Genomic DNA, 23223 nt, shown 5'->3' on the forward strand with positions numbered 1-23223 from the left:
CTGTTCAGTGTTCGGAGGCTGGCATAGGAGAACTCTCGGCGTCAGCCAATCAGCATTCAGTAATTTTTTCCCGTATGTGATGACATATACAGTGCCTAAAAAGTGCAGGTTGTGTCCCTGACAGAGTCAATACCATTCACCGATCGGTACAATAACTAAGGTAACAATTTAGTGTGGGTTTCAGTTTGTAGACGTAAAATTCCCCACAGTTTCGGACCTTGATGTACGTCGAGTAAGACACCTTGAACTTGATGAGTGAGTAAAACAAACTTTGCGATTGACAATCCCATCTGAAACGGATGGATGACTTTCGGTTAACCACCCTCGATAATTGGTGTCACAGTGGCGGGAACTTCCAGATCGGTAAGTTGTGGCCATTACTGTACTGATTAAGAACCTGTACCAGCCCTCTGTCAGGCGATGGTCACACTTGTAAACATTTGAACCATAAATGTTGAAATAATATCTCGTTGGATCATCAATCGTCAGGTGACGAACACATTCTGGTTTATCAGTACCTGCACTGATCAACACAAGGCGGGTTCATATAAACTATTCAATCTCTATTTTAATTACTTAGATTTTTGTGGAGGATAGTGTAGAATTGTACATGACAAACCTTGCGTTCCCTTGTAATTGTACTGCGCCTTCTTAACTAGAAACTCCCGAAAGTAAACCGTAGCTTAGCCGAGAAGCTGATGGTAACGAAAAAGGATACCAAGAAGAAGACAGTAAATGTAAGTAACACTTTCTCGTGAAAACAGTGATGTCGAAATATCATTCATTGTCTTTTAATGTTATTTTGTGTGTGCGGTTTCGTCAACTACTCAGCTCAATGAGCCCTATCTTTTCCGAAAGGGACTCTTAAGACTAAAATATTCGTAATTGTCTCACTAGAGAGGAACAAATCATCAGAACGGCTTAGTCGTCTCAGCGGACAAAATCACGCGGGGGTCACGGTCAAACTTTTGATCGTGTAATTCGTCTTATTTTGACCGTGAGTTTGGTCGTCTATCGGGATTATTTTTCAAGGTCGATATGTTTTTTTGGGACCGGTTGCTCGAAGCTTGGTTAGCGCTAACCGTTGGTTAAGGGGTATTAAAACCCATAGGTTTCCATGGCATTTAACGTGGTTAGAGTTCAGTGCCCTTCCGCACTTTGCAGTGTAATTTCTTTGGTATTGCACTTGTAATGTACCCTGCGACAAGAGTTTCTTATCATTCCTGGATAAGTCGGAAAGATCATTCCTGAATTCTTCAATTTTGTTTATATTTCTTGCATTAGAACATCAAGGCAATCATTATCAACTCTGGCAATAGTTATTTCCTCTTTGTAAGCGGGCGTCTTGTTTTCAGACCACTGATGTCAGTAATCCGTTGGGAGATGACAGGTTCTCCGCCATGTTTACTAATCCAGACTTTCAGGTGGATGAAGCAAGCGAGGTGAGTTGTGGGTCTAATTATATAGCTGGTAGTTAATCTGCAATTGTCAGCGTAGCTATTATTCTTTAATTCTTTAAAATGACCCGAATTAAGGATTAATTTGGATAGTTTCAGATAGGGTTTTCCTTTAAAAACAGGCAAACTGCCCAATTTAGAAAACATAGGACAGTTTGTCCTAAGCCAATTAAATCCCAGAAAATACAATAGGTAATAGAAACTAGCCAATCAGCACAAAGCATAGCATCAGCGCTGTTGTCTCTGTTTGTAGTAGTTGACGTTGACGGCGTTTTGCCACGGAGATTTGCCAAATTTTTCCATTTCTCAGCACTTTTTCAGTTATATTGCCGCAAATGAGAGATCTCCTACGTTGCTGGAAGAAGAGCTTACCAACCTGAGAGGCAAAAACCAAAACTAAAACAGCGTAACGAAGCGAGAAAGTTGGAAGCTATCCCTCTTCATGAGCTACATGCAGTTCTTTGCAGTTTTTTCGCTGAAACTGAATTATAAAAAAGGACGGTCACGAATACCAACCAGAAAGTTTGACTGTCATGCAGTGCTCGTTGGACCGTCATTTTAAAAAACTGCGGCAGCACTCACTGATAAGAGCTGTTGAGTTACTATCACCCTGCCGTCGTGAAGATGATTTACTCAAACACTGACATTTACAACTAGAGAAACCTTTCGTCATAGCAGAACCTTGGCCGGCTTTGCGGTCATCAGCTTTCCTACTTTTCTATTTTACTGCGCGCGTCTTCATGCTGTCTCGAGTTTCGCGGAGAACACGAGACAGTTTTCAACGAATACAACAAACCGAATGGTGCACAGTTCGCATCTTCTTTTAAGGCCATTCTCCAGATGTAAAAGTAGCAAAAATGATGTGTATCTTACAGGAATACAAGCTGATTCGTCCAGTTGTGTCCAAACAAGACAAAGAGAGACAAAAACGATACAAAAAAGAAAAAGAGGGGTTACTTGAACAATTCGATGAAATTGAGGTAAGCCGCTTATTGCTTCATCAATCTCAGAATATTTATCAGAATTGACGGACTCGTAGAAAAAGAATATGCGTAACGAATTAACAGTTTAGCAACTGCTTCATTTGCTTCTGCGACCGCGATCATGATAATCAGTTGATTCCAACGTCACAAGCACCTCATTTCTGTGGTTCATGTATCAGTGTAAGTAATCCGTTGTTTATTGTTTTGTTTTTGTGTATTTGCTGTGGCAGGTTAGTATGATTATATTAGCAGCTATAGAGCTGATGTGGGCCTGTGTGATTTTTGCACTTACACTCAAAGGCCAGCCCACAACACAGGAAACTACGTCCTCTACTCTTTTCGAGCAATGAGTGTTTTTTCTACGTCCCAAAGAACTATTTACGACTAAATATTGTGAGAACGGGGGCCTACCGAGAAGACTTAAAGGTCTTGATGGAACATTTAATAGACTACGAGAAGTCCCTCTTTCGCCGCTTATTTAGTCGCACGCGAGGAGAGGACAAGCAAGAAATTCGAATCCAGTTATCGCGCGACCGTCAGCGGTCGACTAACTAAGCGACGAAAGAGGGACTGCTCCTAGTCTAGTTATTTAACTTGTTCGTGTTGTCCGGCCGGGATTCGAACCCGAGGCCGCCCGCGCGAAAGTCGAGTGCGCTCTCCACTGGGCCATGTGGTCTCGGTCGTTTGAAGGTTTGATTTCTTGTGCAGGAACCAGAGGGCCGTCCGAGCGAGGAGGAATCAAGCAGCTCCGAGGATGAAAGGGAATGGCGCGAGGAACTGAAGAAACAGCGAAAGGAAGCCAGAAAGAACGAGGAGAGACCAGTGCTGAGCAAACCGAAATTTTACGAACTTAAATCAGGAGAGAACTTTACAACTGTGAAATCAGCGAAATCAACAGCAGCCTTGAAGGAAAAGAAGTTAGTTTCTGTTTTAACCATATTAATGTTAAGGGCGCATCTTGGTACTCGGCACCTCTCCAAAATAGGAATACAGGAAGTCAACTCCGATTTTTCTGCCCTTTTGGGATTCATTTATTTATTTTCAAAATGAACGGTATATTACATTGGACTTGATCGAAATGTTCAAAGTATGCCTTCGTTCGCGATAGTTTTGGCGTAAGTACTATTGGCTGAAAAATCGGATTGAACGCGATTACCATTCTGTTGTCGGAATTTCTGTTCTATGGAAAAACGAGATTTAAGTAATAGTGGTTTTTCAAATAATCAGGGAGGGGAGGGAGGCTTTGAAGCTTTGCGTCGTACCACGAATTGAACATCCACGCAATGTGTTTTCCTATTATTAGGGTATCTTTGGGCAAAAGACTGCAACTCGAAGAGAACTCTGGTATGGTAAGGCCGACAGGATCAATGTCAGGTGAAAAGGAGATTACTTTCCAAGTGAAAAAGGTAGGGAAAATGTTTGCAACCAACAAGAGAATCGTGAGACATATCATTGAATAGACCATTTCCGAGTTCATGTCTGCCTCCTCTTCAAAGCGAGTCTAAGTGCGAAGTTTTTCTTGTGAAAATTAGTTTTCTTTCATATGTAAAAAATAACGAATTACCATCACGAAAACTTCGCACTTAGACTCGCTTTCAAGAGGGGGCAGACATGAACTCAGAAATAGCCTATTAAGTGAAGTTCAATCATCCGGGTGAGTGTACAAGGCCTGTTTAGGATGACATTGACTGACATTTCGACAACCTGAGCGGAAGTCTTCTTCTGAGCCAAGGGACTCAGAAGATGACCTCCGCTCAGGTTCCACCGTTTTGGATGATACTTGACTCTGAAGTTGACTTCCGTTCAGCTTGTTAAAACGTCAGTCAAGACGACACTCGCCCGGGGAATCGTGCTTCACTTAATTACAACAAGAGAATGCAAGGAAACATTAAGTTTCGACGGAAGACAATAGCCCAGGAGACTCGATCTACCTCGGAATACGGCCTATCAGTTAACGGTATTACTTTTTTTAGTACGGCTACCGCTAGATGTGTGTTTGTGTGTGTGTTTTTGCGGGATAAATGACGTGATTGCGTTCCCTGCCCGATCGATGGTTTTGCATTTCACACAAGCGAGCAATCGCTCGCGCGGCTATTTGGTTGCAGGCCAATCAGAGGCGTTGCGGTCATGAGTTTCAATCTGATTGGCCATTATTTGGTTGGAGTTGTATTCTTATAAATTTAAATAATACCGTAACCTGATTGGCCCAGGCCAAATAAGAGAGACCGACTCTTTTGGACTCTAATGGATTTCTGGTTTCGTTGTATTATCGTCTTGATTTGATTTCTCATTCTCCATCTCAAGTTATTTATAGCGCTAAGTTTTCCGGAGCGCAAACAGCTATGGCCATAGGTTAGGAGAGGTTTTGACAATAGTTTATCCAATATAAACCAGGCTTTCGCAACTCTTTTTAAACATGAAAGGAAGATGACAAGCTAAGTGAAATTCATGCTCTCAGGAAGCGCTTAATTCCTTGGTACCCTCCCCCAACAACCCTGGACAAAACTCTTGGCACACTGTCATACAATGTTGATTGGAATCCGGGAAACATTGAGAAATGCGGCAGTTTGTTTCAACAATTCATGGCGGAGGGAGGGGTGGGGGATAATGAGGGGAATTACTATAAAATATCAGGTAAACCTTTAATTGAAGCGATGTTTGCGCTCATTGTTAAAAGTGTCCCATGACATTTTGTCCAGGATTGTATATCCGCCCCTGATAAAGCTTCGTCCAATATCGATCAAATGACGTTGGCTTTTTTAAAGAGCTGTGTTGTGTGATATCTATGAAATGCTTTTCTTTTCAGAGTTACAAAGAAATGCAAAGGAACGAAGAGGTGCGCGCGCACGTCGAGGAACGAAGGAAGCTGCGTCGTTCAGCCCGAAGCATTTTGGGTAAAGAAAAACGAGCACCAGTTTTCTGGAGAGGAAAACGCGTCAGGTGATACTGGCAAGCAAGATTTTCACGTGCCTGTCAAGTGGAATGGGGTAATTTCAGATCCGGAGCCGGTGGTGTTCAGATTTGCGCAAGTGTGAGACTCAAAGTTGGTTCTTCTTCTGGTCGCTTGCTAAACCAAGGAAGCTTCTTGGAGTCCACACCGTAGCAGCGCAGCATCCAAAGGGTGGCAATCTGCCGAGTTAAATCCTGTTGGATTGGCCGATTCGAAGTTTTATCCATCCATTTTCGAACCATCTCGCGGTTTTTCAAGAATCGAAACTCTGTTCCATGTTAGAGTTTACTGGTTCCATGGAGTCCAATACAAGAAACAGACAGCTTTGTAAAATACACTTTTGGTGGTCTATCACGTTGTGGTATGGGTTTCCTTCGCAGGAAACATAGATCGCTTAATTACAAAATGCCAAGCTGCGGTGTCTTTAAGTCTTCAGCAATGTAGCAGTTTATTAAGAATTAATTCGCTTTATGATGATTATCAAGAAATTTCTCGTCACTTTATTGACTAATCGAGACTGTGTTGTTCGAATCAGGGTTAGCGCTGATAGCGATTAATACCATGACAACCACACAACTGTTGGTATGCCTGGCAATGCTAGTCACCGTTGACAAACGTTTCTTTTGACGTTGAAATTTGTTAACTACTGGAACTAAAGAATGATAAACGTTGCTATTTGTCTTCTTCGACATCAACTTGTTTCCAGGAATATACACGCAGTAAATATATCACTCTGACCTTTTCTCCATTCCCCAGAGCATCGAAATCGTGTTTATTCCTTTTAAGATATAGTTAAAGTGCCTATCACCTTAACTCACTTTCCCGCTTTATTTATTCTCCGAAATCGTCCCTTTTGATTGAGATTTCACTAATTTAATTAATGGCTTTGAACGACGGGAAAAGTGGTCATACTTTGATCCATAACCGAGCAATGAAGGGGAATGGGTTGTATACCGGGTTGACGTCACAAATTAATTTGCATTGAGATAACCCTTTGAAAACAGCGATGAAAATTAATTTGTGACGTCAACACGGTATCGAACTCATTCGCCTTCATTGCTCGGTTGTTGATCAAAGTATGACCACTTTTCCCATCTTTCAAAGCCAATAAAAAAGTGAAATTTCAATCTAAAGGTTCTAAAAAGTGAATGGAGGTGATAGCCACTTCAATTCTATCGAAATTGGTCTATAGAGCGTTTCAACTCACGTGACCAGCAGCCATACTGGCTTCCTGAAACAAAAAGAAAGTATTTGCATAAAAATAGAATTCAATTCCCGGAGGATTATATTGGTACACCATCATGGTCGCCATTTCTTTGTCTGGGAACACCAACATGGCCGCCGTGACGTCATGTGAAACGCTCTGTACGTGGTTTGTAATCAACCTCTGGATGCAAAGAAAAATCCCTCTGGTAGAATGTACAAATGCTTGATGAAGCACAAAAGGTGACAATAAGAGATGTATTGGTAACGAGTGATTTGTCGGCGAAAGCGTAAAAAGTGCAGGTTTTGTCCCTGACAGAGTCAATACCATTCACCGATTGGTGCAATAACGAAGGCTACAACGTGGTGTGGGTTTCAGTTTGTAGACGTAGAATTTCCCACAGTTTCGGACCTTGATGTAAGTCGAGTACGGACACCTTGAACTTGATGTGTGCGCAAAACAAACTTTTCGATTGACAATGCCATCTGAAACGGTTGGATGACTTCCGGTTAACCACCCTCGATAACTGGTGTCACAGTAGCGGGTACTTCCACTGCCATAACCTGTGGCCATTGATGCAAAGAACAAAAACCTGTACCAGCCCTCTGTTAGACGATGGTCACACTTATAACCACTTGCGGAAAAATACGTGGCATAATATCTCGTTTGATCATCAATCGTCGTGTGACGAAGACATTCTGGTTTATCAGTACCTGAAAAATCAACGCAAATGCTGAGTTCGTATAAGCAATTCAATCTCTATTTTAATTATTTATCAGCGAATGGTTAATAAAAACCTGTGGAAAGCTTTTCCCCTTAATCATCATAATGAGATCTGTTACATTATAATGTATGCCAGTGGACAAAGCAGTGGATGTTGAAAGTCGATGCTACTTGTGCCGTAAGGAGACAGATTGAGAATCGGGCTTTGATGGCGCATTGATATTCTTGCTAATGGCTAAAACTCGCTGGCTCTGAAAAGGTTTAAAATATTTAAATGCAGTGTAGCGAAACCAGAACCAGAAGTATTTACAGCGAAGCAAGCAATATTCGCTTTATTCATCTAGCTTGTATCAAATATCCCAGTTGTAAATGCTATAGTGGAAGTGCACTTAGCTATTAAGCTAGTTTACAGGTACCCACTTTTAAATAATCTGAAAGAAGCACTTCAAATTTAACAGAAACATGATTAAGAACTTCAACTGGCTGGTAGAGTTGAATCCGGGACAACGGGAACCGGAAATAACTCAAACTAGCGGTTAGAACGGGATTTGAACCAGGGGCATGCAAACCCAACGCCCTAACCACTGAACAACGCCGCCTCTTCCCAACCAACCAAACACACGTAAGTTCGTCAACCACTGTATAAGAAACTAAGGCGATTTAGGACGCTCTCCATTTGACAGAACTGACAAGCCAGACCGCGATTTGGAAGGACTAATTCTTCAACGCCTTCAAATTAACATACTTCGAGGATGATATATACAGTAACTCATCCAGAAGAATGCGAGGAATTATCATACAAGTATTCCTTCAAATATTGCAACTTATTTCTTGGTATTCACTGGAGAGAATAGAAGTTATTTTTGAGACTTAAACCCTCACATGTTGGCGGCATATCTCCGCTCCACTGTCCGCTGGGAAGACACTTCCTAACGGCTTGACCAAACATTGTATATCCTGGATGACAGAGATATCTGACGTATCCCCCTGACCAATGATTCGTGCTGCTAACAATTGCATTGTTTGGTTTGCCTGGATCGCCACAGTTGGGTAGAACTGAGAATAAAGATAAGGCATTGATCGTAATCAAACTTGAATAACTTGTAAGGATAATTTAATTTTTGTACAACCACTCTTTCTTCAAAGGATAAATTTATAGCCTGCTATGATTTTGGCAGGATTTATGTTGCATTCTTGCTTCAGCGACGTTTTCGCGTGGAAGGGGAGCGTTGCAGCAAGCATCCCGAGAAATTAAACAATTTAACGCTTTGACTTCCAGGAGTGATCAGAATGTAAATTCTCCTCAGAATTTCAATGAAAGGCCAGTCAGACCGGTATAGAGAATGAAGATAATTATCAGCTTGAGAGGAGTGATCTTGATATAACAACAAATTCTCATGACTACCCAACAAAGAAACCTATTATTTAGGAGAATGAACATTTCGATCTTGGAAATTACAGGTTATTAAATTAATTAACAATTTTCTTCCCTGAATACTATCGAATCACACGAGTCTTCCTTGAGGTTGGCAATTGATTGGTTGCACAAAAAAGAACTTGAATTAAACCTTATGCTCTTCAATATCAGTAAAATAAAAATTCATTTAATTTTATGGGAATTCAATAACATCTTAGGAAGTACATGTTCACGAATAAATGTTATTTTAATCATTCGTTGGTTCAATGGCGCAATGATGGTAATCCATCTTCAATAACATCATTATGGTGTCATTTTCTTTCCTGTAAAGTCTATTACGTGTTTGGAATAACAATAACATCAATAACACTGTCGTTTACATTTTTTGATAGTCATTTATGGCAAGTACATGTACACTTTAAACGCACAAAAATTTAATGCAGCATGCCGCGAAGAAGAAATAGAATTCCAAACAAAATCCGTAGAAGAATTGTCAAAGCCTCTGAGGATATTAGGACAGACTACCTGTGAGTCGCGGGCACGTAGTGTGTGAATATGTACTTCCCAAGTTATGTAATTGTGTCTGCAACTCACAGCTATCTTCTGTGGGATCTTCAAGTCTTTGACGAGATGTTATTGAATTCCCGTAAAATAAAATGAATTTCGGTTAATGAAGGGCAAAGGGTGTTCTTGGTGGTGGTCGCACTCCTGGGGTCATTGTCGGAAGACACTCGCTGCTAAGCAACTAACTTACCATTCTTCTCACGAGCGCATTACACTCTTAAACCTAAAAAGTTGCAAGACGAAATGGTTGCAAAAGGTGCGAATTGATGAAAATTCGCTATAACTTACCAATCCTTGCAGCTGCAGTTATTGTGTCGCCGTATTCATTGCGAACAACACATGTGTATGTTGCCTGATCCGAGGGCTCAAACTGACTAATTTCATACTCGCTGGTCACTTGATCTGTGGTGATATTAGTGGTGGAATTTATAATGACGTTATCCTTGTACCACGTGATCTGCGGTAGGGGCAATCCTTTGGCAGAGCAGTTGACTCGTACAGAATCTCTAATGTTGGGTACTGTGATTAAAGTCGCCGGCTTAGAGGTGAAGACAGGAGATTCTGAGAAAATTAAAGGCAAAAGACTTTATAGTGGTCATACATGCCTCATAAGACTATATATAAAATTTGGCATAATATTCAGCAGGGAAAGGTTCCTGGGGAATGGCTTGGTTCAGAGTCTATAAATCTAAATTTAACCTAATTTCTTGAATGTTATTGGGAATAAGGAAAGGGAACCTTGGAATCACTTTTAACGCTCACTTTACTTTTAAGTTTTTCCCTCTGCATGGATATGCTCCAATGAACCCGCTTCATTTACATCCCTCGATAAGAACAGCTACAAATAATTCAAACCAAAACTATTCCGCAAGTAAGCTGCGCTCTTTACAGGTGCATGGAAGAGTCATGCACACTAAAGGAAGACATCCCGATTGGGATAGGAAAAAATAGATCTGATGAAAGGCATGGAAATAGCGGACCTTTACCATGGATGAGTATCGTTTTACAACCTGCCGACGGCAAATACCATGCAGCTCTTCAAAAGCCCAAATTTCGTTGCTGTATTGTAGACCTTTCTCGTTCTTTTTCAGCGGAAACTTAATTCATGTAACCGAGGTCTTGAAAACAAAATGCTTCATAACAGAAGCAGAATAAGGGTCCCGCCAAATTATGGCCAATCAGATTGGCCCTGATGACCACAACGCGTATGATTGATTGGTCTGCAATCTAGTTTATGCACGAGGGATTGCTCTTGCTTTAATGCAAAGTCATGAACCGTGCAAAGAACACAATACCGTCACGCTTTGTTCACGCAAAAATCTAGAAGTAGCTGTCCTAAAGGCCGGGACACACTAGGCGACAAGTCGCAGCGACATGTCTCTGCGACAAGTCGCTCCGTGTGTACTACTTGCAAAACAAGTAGGAATGTGAACTAGTTTTCTAATTCAATATGGCAGACCATATGACGCTCTCTCATTGGTTCATTTATATTTTGTCGCAGCGACTTGTTGCCGGAAGTGTACATACGATGCGACAACGCTGCTTCCGCTAATTTTGTTGCTGCGATAAGTCGCACAAATTCAAACTGGTTTGAATTCGTGCGACTGATCGCGGCGACAAAATTCTGCCGCAGCGACACTGATTTTCATGAAATTAACCGTGTCACACAATGCGAATTGTTGCGGCGACTTGTCCCCGCGACGTGTCGCAGCGACTTATCGCCTAGTGTACCGTGTGTACACTTCCGGCAACAAGTCGCTGCGACAAAATATAAATAAACCAATGAGAGAGCGTCATATGGTCAGCCATATTGAATTAGAAAACTAGTTCACATTCCCCTTCATACGAGATCACTGCATGCGCACCGAACAGGCGTCGTGTCGCAGCAACGACTTGTTTTGCAAGAAGTACACACGGAGGAACTTGTCGCAGAGAGCTGTCGCTGCGACTGGTCGCCTAGTGTGTCCCGGCCTTAAAAGTAGATAATAGGGAGCTTTAGCCACGACAACGGCGACGGCAACGAGAACGTCACACATTTGCATATTTGGTGAGCAAAAGCAATTGCTTTGCACGCCCTGCACGTACATCTTTTCATTTCTGTCTATTTCTTTGCCGTCGTCAGCAAAGCAAGAACGTTAAATGACCAAATCTTGAGGTTTTAGGGAGAACGTCAGCGCTTGAGGATAAATTCTCCCCAAAACTATTGCCGTTCATGCTAGTTTCGTTCTTGAGGGTTTGTCACACCTTTGCCACGTTAAAATCCTTGGAACAGTCGCAAAGCGATTACAATGACGCGAATTCACGTTTAATGGCGACGTTCTCGTTGCCGTTGCCGTTGCCGTCGTCGTTGCAAAAGCTCCCTAATATAAAAGACTGATGAGCCGCCGTCCATCGATCGTAGAGAGAGGCTTCTGGGTTATGGACTTTTCTGTTCATAACTATTTTAATCATATTTCCATGCTGCTTTGGCCCTTCAATGCCCTTCAATACCAAGCAATTGCCTTCAAAAGACTGCCATTTCAGTGTTCAGTCACTCACCAATTGGTTTCGCTTTAAGGAAAGTTCCGTGAATAATCATCCCATATTTGTTTGTTGCTGTACATATATAGATTCCACCATCACCGACCGCCGTGCTGGTGATTAAAAGACTGTCTTTACTGGTCACAGTTCGGTTATGAGGTAATGGTGTTGCTGGTGATCTGGCCCAGTTCACCTCAGGGGTTGGGTTACCAAGAACTTTACATTGCAGCTTCGTCTCTTTGCCCAAATAACCAATGACTTGACCCGGTGGGGACTTGGGAAACCGTGGGGCACCTACAGACGAGGAAAGCGCAAAATTGGTGACTATCATAATGAAAAACGGTTAATTTCAGATTGTTTCTTGTCATGAAGATGGCAGACTGAGAGCCTAATTCGTCGAAAACATACAAGAATCGATTTCGTCAGACATTTTAAAGGAGAGATTAACGACAAAAGTGACATGTTTCGATGATTTCATGTCATCATTCCCAACATCATCTTGTATTATATGGCTCGAGCTTGTTGCCGATATAACGAGCGGTTTGATTGGCTGAATGTAAGTGCAAGGATTTTATGACCCTAATGCCCACAAACCTGTTAGGAATCAGGTAAATGGAGGACAAAAACCAAAGGAAATTTTATGCAGGACCAATTGGCGCTTCCCTGTATTTTTTGACATTTGTTTGTCCCTTGATTCTTTAGAATGTCGACAACATTTACCAAACCAAATTGCAATCATTTGTCTCGAATATAAATAATCTGACAGAGTATGCGTCAGTGCGATTTCAAACAAGAAATTAACTGATGAGCGTTCGCATTACCCGAATATTAAGTGATCGCTTCCGCTTAAACCAACAATGATGCCAGGCCTGCTACTGTGAAGCAAATCACTAAAGATTGATAAACCTTGAATGTTCCGTCTTTTCAGGAACATCTCAAACCTAGGCCTTCAACTGTATTACCCGAGCGATAGGCCTCAGTTTGAGATTTTCCTGTTAAGACCTCACTCTCAGTAAATCAATAGTTAAATTAAATGCAGTACAGGGAATCAAATCCACTATCCATTCATGACATCAATTCTTATAAAAGGCAAAAAATAAAAAAAAATAAAAAAATAAATAAAAAAAAGAGGAAAATAACGTTTCGACTCTATCCTGACGGTCGTTATTGAGTGAAAAAAATTATACAAGAAAAATTCTATAAATACTACAATGAACAGTACTTAAAACAACCGATTGTTTAGTATTATGAATGGTCTTTATAAAGAAAATTAAGTCTAATCTGAATATAAAAACGGACTCTGAAATTGCTAAGTTTTCTTTTAGTTGGCCACTTGATTAGCTACTATTGTTTTCAGTAACCAAACATTTATTCTTGAATAGTTTTTAACTCGATAATGACGCTAAGATAGCGTGGAGATGTCATGTTGTTTTTGAGGTTTTTAACGATATAATTTTAATTTTTTTTTTATCAAATGTACTGTAGTAATTTTCGATGGTCAAATGTATGCCAAAGACACTTCTTCTACGAACAAAAACTGAAATTTGATATTGTTTCCCGTTCATTCCTTGTCTAACGGCATAAATGAATACAAACCGGCTCACCTAAAACAACAAGGTCTACTTTTGTTTCTTGGATACCAAACAAATTTTCAGCTCGGCACGTGATCATTCCCTGATCTTCGAAGCGGACGCCCCTAATCTTGAAGATTTTATCAGTAATGTTAAATCGGCTTTTATCCCCGTAGTCTCTCCCATGCACTGACCACGTGATCTTTGGAGCTGGATTACCGGACACAGAAATTTCCAGCGACAGATTTTTCCCTTCTCTTACAGAGACGAGAGATGGAGTCTTTGTCACAAATCGAGGAGGACCTGTTGGTATAACAGATATTTTAACAGACCGTAAAGTGTAAGCTTGATATGTTTTGAAGAAATACAGTGTTTTCGATCATGTGACCAGAAGCCATATTTGCATTCTAAAAGAAAAGGAAGAATTTTGATAAAAATGGAGTTCAATTCCAAAAAAAGAATATTTCACTCCTCCAACATGGTCGCGTGACGTCACATGAACTCACAGCAGACTGTGCAAAAACTCTAAATTGGCGTAAAGTATGGAGCTACTAAGAAAGAGATAATTATTAGTTCACAATGTTTACTCACCAAAGTTTGTTACCATCATTTTCTTGACCAAATTTTCAATAAACGTTTCATTGGCACTTGTTCCTGGAATCCCTGGTTTACCTGTTTTTCCATCAGTGCCTTTGTGACCACGACGACCACGTGAACCTGGTAGTCCTGTGCTACCTTGGGGACCTGGTTTTCCTGCTGGACCCGGTGAACCTGGCCCTCCGCGAGGGCCTCGGGGACCTTATGAAAGAAGAAGAAACAATTCTGACATAGCTTCCGTTTACATTCCTTACATCGACTCCCGCATCAATGGGTGCTCAGTTGCATCGCAGGTAAGGTAACGTTGCAGAAACAATGAAGTAAAATCTTATTTGTCCAAGGACAACACCAAGAAATTCAAACATACTAAGAGTGCACACCATATAACTGTTTTTTCTCTTCCAAAAATTTTACCGTGCGCGTTTTGATGGTGCAAAGACAGATTTTTATTGTACGCGAATTGAAAAGAAATTCTCCCAGCCAACAGAGCCCTTTTAATTTCCGGATTTAGCCGCTTAACTCCGAATCGGTCATTGTTTCAAATGTACGAAAAAACAAGCACCAAAGGCATTGCTATTTATGCGGCGACACAAAGACTCTTGGCTGGCTTCTTTTGAGAAAAAAAAAAATTTTGGAATTTCACCAAAAAAAGCTGATATCATTTTACCAACCTCTCATGCAGACAAGTTTCCCACTTCCGTTGATAGCGATGTCGGTGACCTTCAATCAGAACAGTAGAATTACGTTGAAAGAACATAAACAATGATAAACAATACGAAACAGGAATACCGATAAACAGATGTACGGCGAAATAAAACCAAGTTATTTCTTAGTGCCCGTATAATAATGCTCAGGAGAAAATAAACATACTACAAGTGGCGAATCACTTTTAAGTTAGAAAGGATTTCTCTGGCGTTACTGATGTGGGGACTTGGATGGAATCCATCAATAAGGAATTCGTACATACCTGCAGATTGTTGAGTAAATTCTTGACGCACTCTGCACGGCGAATCGCGTCTTTAGAGCCTGATTTAGGATCTTTCCTGACAGTCCGACGGTATCGTTCATTTCTATAGAATTTCGCTGCGGTGGACTTCGAAGTTGGCGATGGAACCGTAGTTACGCCATAACTCGTTCCTGCGAGCGATATCTCCTGGCGAATTGAAAAAAGTTCTTTCTCCAAATGAAAAACTTTGGTCGAGAGCTCGTTATCCGGGAAATAAACTTTATACGATAGGAAAGTAATGGAAACGATTGAAAAAACAAGATGAAGCACCACAACTAAAGTGAGATGACTTGAATGAACGGGAGATGCCGCCATTACGTTGACTTAAGTATCGCTGTATTTGATTTGATCCGATTAAACCTTCACTGCACCAAACAAGCTAAGGGTTTCGTTTTCACCAACGCCAATCACATTCACATTCAGCGTTGTGATTGGGTACTTCCAATGGACTTTGTTGGTTTCTACTGCGATTGTCTGCAAACTGATTGACGTCGTTGAAAAACAAAATCGTAGATTAATGAGTTATGAAGGCGCACAATAATTAGATTCAGAAGTGAATCTCAAATTTCGTGCGAAGATTCCAAACACCAGGGTAATTAAAATTCTTGCGATTGAATCTTCACATTGTTAATAGCTTTTAGCGTTAGTGAAGCTTGTATTCAAACGGGAAACCCGGAACCCGGAACCCGGAAAACCTGGCTTTCATTTTATGCAACACAGTAGTCTACAAGGAATTCCACTTTATGTATTCACCCGGAGGAGGATTAGGGAAAAGGGGGGGGGGGGGGGGAGTACTCCCTTATATGAGTATGTAGGTATGTGTGGTGTTTTAGCCGATTTGGTCTGAAATAGGGTATCGATTTTGACCATTTTGGTCCGAAATAGGGTATAGTTTGTTCACTCATAGTCTTGAATTGGGTATGTTTTTAAAAAGAAGCTTCGAATTCTTCTTCATCATTAGGCGATAAGACCATCAACACAGCCCTTCTCAAATTATTAAGCCAACCGTGTAAAAGCTGAAATAATGTCTGAAAATAGGTCTGAAATAGGATGGCAAAAATCGTAGACTTTGGTCTGAATTAGGGTAAGGGTTTTAGCAAGGGGGCTGCACACTCCCACCCCATTTTTCTGGGAGTACACCTCCCCCCAGTTGGATTCCTTGAGCTTCAGCCAAGAGTTCTTCATGAGATTAAATTTACTTCATTGTTCTCTCGAGATATAGGAGAAGGTCTATTTTCAATCAGTCTTATCTACTAATCCGAGGTGAAAGCAAATCTGTGCGAATGTTCGCTTCACAGAGAAGCAGAGTTGCCACCGAGATGGTGTTTAACTCTACAACCGACGCAACACCATAGCTTTTTTTTAAACATTAATTAACCTCTTTATTTGTCGAGGAGTAAGATAGTTTACCTATATTCGTTCAAGCTCGTTCACGGTTGATATGCCATGTCTGATGTGTTCTTATATGACTCGTAAATGACCTCAGTCAGTTTTAAAAAAGAGGGCATGGCACGTTTTTCGAGTAGAGAAAACACCACAATGAATACAAGCTATTTTAGCGTTGCTCTGCAATAAATGGGGTAGGGAGAAGGGCAAGCAGGGATAAGACTGTATGAAGGCTAGTAAATAATACAATCCAAAATTTTGTGTTTTCTTACAGTTGGTACGGTGATATTCATTCACCTTGCATCTTTTAACTGTTGGCTTGTCAAAATTGAATCTGGTGGACTAATCGATATCTATGAAAACCTTTAAAAATTCTTGCACTGCTCCAATAAGTTGTATTTATTAGACTACATGTATCAAATACGATTGTCATGCCATTGTTAATTTAGCTGGCCGATTTTTAGATTGAAAGAGATTCTAAAGTGAATTTTGCTTACCTCCATTTTCTTCTTTTGATTCGTCCTTATTCTAAAATTACTGAAAAGCGCTCTATCTTATAAATTTCTTTGTAGGATAACTCACTAAAGAAAGAGGGCATTTTGCGAATGCAGAACACCCCAGAAAGTGGAGAATCCCTATCCCACTCTTAACCCCCAATTTGAAATCAATCTCCAATTTGAGGCCTTTCATAAAAAGCTCTGATAACGAGCCAATTATTAGCCATCAAAAACTGATAAATTCTTTGGTGGCAAACTCGCTAATAATAGCGGACATTTTTTGTAAACCTTCAAATTTTGAAAGCATCAATGCTCAGAGCGCATTCAAATTTTCAGAGATAGTTCATTATACAGTGCACTTTCAACATTAAGTCCCTCATTGTCGGCTGACTGATTATAAAACGATAGTGCTTAATGAGGCAAAGATTCCCCTATTTCCCCATCGGCGCCTACCCTCTTCCCGGAGTCCCTTTGGGCTGCTCAGTGTTCGGAGGCTGGCATAGGAGAACTCTCGGCGTCAGCCAATCAGCATTCAGTAATTTCTTCGCGTATGTGATGACATATACAATGCCTAAAAAGTGCAGGTTGTGTCCCTGACAGAGTCAATACCATTCACCGATCGGTGCAATAATTAAGGTAACAATTTAGTGTGAGTTTCAGTTTTTAGACGTAAAATTCCCCACAGTTTCGGACCTTGATGTACGTCGAGTAAGACACCTTGAACTTGATGAGTGAGTAAAACAAACTTTGCGATTGACAATCCCATCTGAAACGGATGGATGACTTTCGGTTAACCACCCTCGATAATTGGTGTCACAGTGGCGCGAACTTCCAGATCGGTAAGTTGTGGCCATTACTGTACCAATTAAGAACTTGTACCAGCCCCTTGTCAGGCGATGGTCACACTTGTAAACATTTGAACCATAAATGTTGAAATAATAATATCTCGTTGGATCATCAATCGTCAGGTGACGAACACATTCTGGTTTATCAGTACCTGCACTGATCAACACAAGGCGGGTTCATACAAACTATTCAATCTCTATTTTAATTACTTAGATTTTTGTGGAGGATAATGTAGAATTGTACATGGTAAACCTTTCGTTCCCTTGTAATTGTACTGCGCCTTTCTTAACTAGAAACTCCCGAAAGTAAACCGTAGCTTAGCCGAGAAGCTGATGGTAGCGAAAAAGGATACCAAGAAGAAGACAGTAAATGTAAGTAACATTTTCTCGTGAAAACAGTGATGTTGAAATATCATTCATTGTCTTTTAATGTTATTTTGTGTGTGCGGTTTCGTCAACTACTCAGCTCAATGAGCCCTATTTTTTCCGAAAGGGACTCGTAAGACTAAAATATTCGTAATTGTTTCACTAGAGAGGAACAAATCATCTGAACGGCGTAGTCGTCTCAGCGGACAAAATCATGCGGGGGCCACGGCCAAACTCTTATTTTGACCGCGAGTTTGGTCGTCTATCAAGATTATTTTTCAAGGTCGATTTGTTTTTTTGGGACCGGTTGCTCGAAGCCTAGTTAGCGCTAACCATTAGTTAAGGGGTATTAAAACCTATAGGTTTCCATGGCATTGAACGCGGTTAGCGCTAACCGTTACACCACAAGAAAAAGTGCCGGTTGCATTTTAAAGAGAATTGAACTAGCTTAGAGAGAGTTGTGGTTCATGATGGAACATCTCAATAGCTGAGGAAATTAGTTTTGCTGTTATAAGAACTTTCATTTTGTCCGTTTTGATATGAATTTACAACCGTACGACAAGCATCAGGTAAATTGTCCGTCTAGAATTTACATTAGACGAGCAAATCTTCCGTTAATTTGTTATTCGATTCAAGCTGCTAGTGTGAATCGGCGATTGTCGTTAATTGTTGCTTTGGCGAGTAGGTCCTTTGCAGATTTCACTAGCAGAGTGCAATGCCCTTCCGCAACTTGGAGTGTAATTTTTTTGGTATTGCACTTGTAATGTACCCTGCGACAAGAGGCTCTTATCACTCCTGGATAAGTCGGAAAGATCATTCCGGAATTCTTTAATTTTGTTTATATTTCTTGAATTAGAACATCAAGGCAATCATTATCAACCCTGGCAATAGTTATTTCCTCTTCAAAAGTGGACGTCTTTTTTTCAGACCACTGACGTCAGTAATCCGTTGGGAGATGACAGGTTCTCCGCCATGTTTACTAATCCAGACTTTCAGGTGGATGAAGCAAGCGAGGTGAGTTGTGGGTCTAATTATATAGCTGGTAGTTAATCTGCAATTGTCAGCATAGCTATTATTCTTTAATTCTTTAAAATGTCCAATTAAGGATTAATTTGGATAGTTTCAGATAGGGTTTTCCTTTAAAAACAGGCAAACTGTATTTAGAAAATATAGGACATTTTGTCTTAAGCCAATCAAATCCCAGAAAATACAATAGGTAATAGAAACTAGCCAATCAGCACAAAGCATACATCGGCGTTGTTGTCTCTGTTTGTAGTAGTTGACAATGGCGGAGTTTTGCCACGGAGATTTGCCAAATTTTTCCATTTCTCAGGACTTTCTCAGCGATCTTACCGCAAATGTGAGATCGCCTACGTTGCCGGAAGAAGAGCTTGCCAACCTGAGAGGCAAAAACCAAAACTAAAACAGCGTAACGAAGCGAGAAAGTTGGAAGCTATCCCCCGTCATGAGCTACATGCAGTTTTTTGCCGTTTTTTCGCTGAAATTATAAAAAAGGACGGTCAAGAATACCAACCAGAAAGTTTGACTGTCATGCAGTGCTCGTTGGACCGTCATTTTAAAAAACTGTGGCAGAAGCTACAGTATTTTGCGAAATGGTGAATTTGTAAATTCAAGGTAACAACTTGAAGCGAGTGCAGGGTTACGGTGTGAGAGAAAAGGAGGAAGACAATTTATATAAGGAAGTCATAATCTTAACTTTCCCAACACTGCATGGTTGAAAACCCCAAAAAGCAGGGGAAGACTAGTTGAAAATCACCAGCGACGAATTGTTGCAGTGATCGGAACGGAACGAGGTTAGAACCCGGGCGAATGCAAGTGCAGCATCCTAATTTGGTTATTTCCCGCGTTTTCCAAGTCTTTCAGTGTTTCATTAGCATTTCTTATTTCTTTTGTTTAATCTTTTGGAATGGTTTTAGTAGCAAGCCATGATTTTCATTGTACCTCACGAGAGTTACTACATGAACCCTCCGTCGCACTCACTGATAAGAGCTGTTGAGCTACTTTCACCTTGCCGTCGTGAAGATGATTTATTAAAACACTGACATTTACAACTGGAGAAACCTTTCGTCATAGCAGAACCTTGGCCGGTTTTGCGGTCATCAGCTTTCCTACTTTTCTATTTTACTGCGCGCGTCTTCATGCTGTCTCGAGTTCCGCGGAGAACACAAGACAGTTTTCAACGAATACAACAAACCGAATGGTGCACAGTTCGCTTCTTCTTTTAAGGCCATTCTCCAGATGTAAAAGTAGCAAAAATGATGTGTATCAAGCTGATTCGTCCAGTTGTGTCCAAACAAGACAAAGAGAGACAAAAACGACACAAAAAAGAAAAAGAGGGGTTACTTGAACAATTCGATGAAATTGAGGTAAGCCGCTTATTGCTTCATCTATCTCAGAATATTTATCAGAATTGACGGACTCGTAGAAAAAGAATATGCATAACGAGTTAACAGTTTAGCAACTGCTTCATTTGCTTCTGCGACCGCGATCATGATAATCAGTTGATTCCAACGTCACAAGCACCTCATTTCTGTGGTTTATGTATTAGTGTAAGTAATCCGTTGTTTATTGTTTTGTTTTTGTGTATTTGCTGAGGCAGGTTAGTATAATTATATTAGCAGCTACAGAGCTGATGTGGGCCTGTGTAATTTTTGCACTTACACTCAAAGGCCAGCCCACAACAAAGGAAACTACGTCCCCTACTCTTTTCGAGCAATGAGTGCTTTTTTTACCTACCAAAGAACTATTTACGACTAAATATTGTGAGAAGGGGCCTACCGAGAAGACTTAAAGGTCTTGATGGAACATTTAATAGGCTACGAGAAGTCCCTCTTTCGCCGCTTATTTAGTCGCACGCGAGGAGAGGACAAGCAAGAAATTCGAATCCAGATATCGCGCGACCGTCAGCGGTCGACTAACTAAGAGACGAAAGAGGGACTGCTCCTAGGCTAGTTATTTAAAGACCTAGCCTTGTTCGTGTTGTCCGGCCGGGGTTCGAACCCGAGGCCTCGCGCACGAAAGTCGAGTGCACTCTCGATAATTTTGGCGCAAGCACTATTGGCTGGAAAATCGGATTGAACGCGATTACCATTCTGTTGTCGGAATTTCTGTTCTATGCAAAAACGAGATTTAACTAATAGTGGTTTTTCAAATAATCAGGGAGGGGAGGGAGGCTTTGAAGCTTTGCGTCGTACCACAAATTGAACATCCACGCAATGTGTTTTCCTATTATTAGGGTATCTTTGGGCAAAAGACTAAAACTAGAAGAGAACTCGGGTATGGTAAGGCCGACAGGATCAATGTCAGGTGAAAAGGAGATTACTTTCTAAGTGAAAAAGGTAGGGAAAATGTTTGCAATCAACAGGAGAATCGTGAGACATATCATTGAATAGACCATTTCCGGGTTCATGTCTGCCTCCTCTTCAAAGCGAGTCTAAGTGCGAAGTTTTTCTTGTGAAAATTAGTTTTCTTTCATATGTAAAAAATAACTAATTACCATCACGAAAACTTCGCACTTAGACGCGCTTTGAAGAGGGGGCAGACATGAACTCAGAAATAGCCTATTAAGTGAAGTTCAATCATCCGGGTGAGTGTACAAGGCCTGTTTAGGATGACATTGACTGACATTTCGACAACGTGAGCCAAGGGACTCAGAAGATGACCTCCGCTCAGGTTCCACCGTTTTGGATGATACTTGATTCTGAAGTTGACTTCCGTTCAGCTCGTTGAAACGTCAGCCAAGACGATACTCGCCCGGGGAATCGTGCTTCACTTAATTACAACAAGAGAATGCAAGGAAACATTAAGTTTCGACGGGAGGAGACTGGGACGAGTAATGGCGGCATAAAGACGTACGTTGCTGTCGCCCGCCCATTTTTCTGCCCTATTTTGGCAAATGGCCGTTTATTTTGGTCAATTTCTCAGCAAAAGAAAAACCAGATCTTCAGCTTCCTCCGACGAGTCAAGTCTTTCGCCGGAAATAAAAAAAACCAAGCAGTACTCCTCGCCAACGCACCACGAAGACGAAATAATGACAGCTCTCAGTATGACACAAGATGTTGGTGCAACTCTGCAAGCAATCCTAGCAAAACTGGAAAAGCTTGATTCAATAGAATCAGCCGTGAAGAAGATTGAAGCCAATCTCGAGAACTTAGAGAAACGAACCCAAAGGCTAGAAGATCCCCAAACAACAACGAATAAAGATATTGACGACCTAAAAGAAGGAATCAACTTTACCGGACAACAACTGAAGGAAAAGACAGAAGCTGCGGAGAAAGCGCATCGACTCTACGAAACTCAATTAGCAGAGCTGACGACAAAATGCCAGAAAACTGAGGTTCTGCTAGAGGAGGTCCACACTAAAAATCTTTACTTAGAAGCCTACTCTCGCCGGGAGAATATTAAATTCACCAACATAGTAGAATCGACAGAAATAGGCGGCCGCTCTGGTGAAAACACCGAAGAAGTTCTTCGAAATTTTTTGGAACGGGATCTCGGTTACAGGGATGCAAGGAGCGTAGAAATCCAGCGAGTACATCGGATCGGTAAAAGCAAAGATGGAAATCCGCGTCCTATTCTAGCCCGTTTCCTCAGGTACAAAGACTGTGAGCAGATCTTTAAACTTGGTCACCGACTTAAAGGCACCAACTTCCAAATGTTCCGAGACCTTCCCAGGGATATCATTACCCGAAGAAAAGTACAGATGGATGCTTTTAAAGATGCCAGACGAAATGGAGTTGCTGCCTCCTTCAGCCAGTCGCAACCAGACAAACTGTATATTAAAGGTAAATTGTGGCCCGTCGGGCAAAAATTTACTGTCTAACCCACATAAAATAACTTTGTTCAGATTGACCTGCAAATTTCTTCAAAGGTTTCGCAGTTTCTTTTTTTTTTATTGCCAATATGCGTTTAACTAATTAGAGGCGGTCGACAGCTTAAATAGTCTAACAGAGCTACAGGCTTTTTCTCTTGTTTACTGTAGCAAGATGCCTAATTTCTCAACCAAAAGTCTTTTAGTAATTTTATTCAATTTGTGTGTGTTTTCGTTGTACTGTCTCCAGGGCATAGCAATCTATCTCATCAACAATAGCTTGAAGGCATGTGGTCATTTAGATAT

At 41.0% G+C, this 23223-nt stretch overlaps 2 protein-coding genes across 2 annotated transcripts; one reads left to right on the forward strand and one right to left on the reverse strand.

The window, feature by feature from the left end:
- Window positions 1–618: 618 nt before the first annotated feature.
- LOC138045190 (nucleolar protein 10-like) lies at window positions 619–5679 on the forward strand. Its single transcript, XM_068891605.1, has 6 exons — window positions 619–737; window positions 1356–1442; window positions 2333–2437; window positions 3149–3357; window positions 3744–3846; window positions 5247–5679. Exons 1-6 carry the CDS (start codon window positions 699–701, stop codon window positions 5382–5384), a joined length of 681 nt encoding a protein of 226 aa, XP_068747706.1. The 5' UTR covers window positions 619–698; the 3' UTR covers window positions 5385–5679.
- Window positions 5680–5818: 139 nt separating this feature from the next.
- LOC138045181 (uncharacterized) lies at window positions 5819–15345 on the reverse strand. The gene is made up of 8 exons (XM_068891595.1): window positions 14954–15345; window positions 14658–14706; window positions 13981–14187; window positions 13423–13692; window positions 11837–12112; window positions 9587–9859; window positions 8200–8373; window positions 5819–7307 (listed from the first exon to the last, which is right to left on the reverse strand). Exons 1-8 carry the CDS (start codon window positions 15305–15307, stop codon window positions 6925–6927), a joined length of 1986 nt encoding a protein of 661 aa, XP_068747696.1. The 5' UTR covers window positions 15308–15345; the 3' UTR covers window positions 5819–6924.
- Between the last annotated feature and the right edge of the window lie 7878 nt (window positions 15346–23223).

This window comes from Montipora capricornis, chromosome 4 (assembly GCF_036669925.1).
Source record: "Montipora capricornis isolate CH-2021 chromosome 4, ASM3666992v2, whole genome shotgun sequence".
In the NCBI taxonomy this organism is placed as follows: domain Eukaryota; kingdom Metazoa; phylum Cnidaria; class Anthozoa; order Scleractinia; family Acroporidae; genus Montipora; species Montipora capricornis.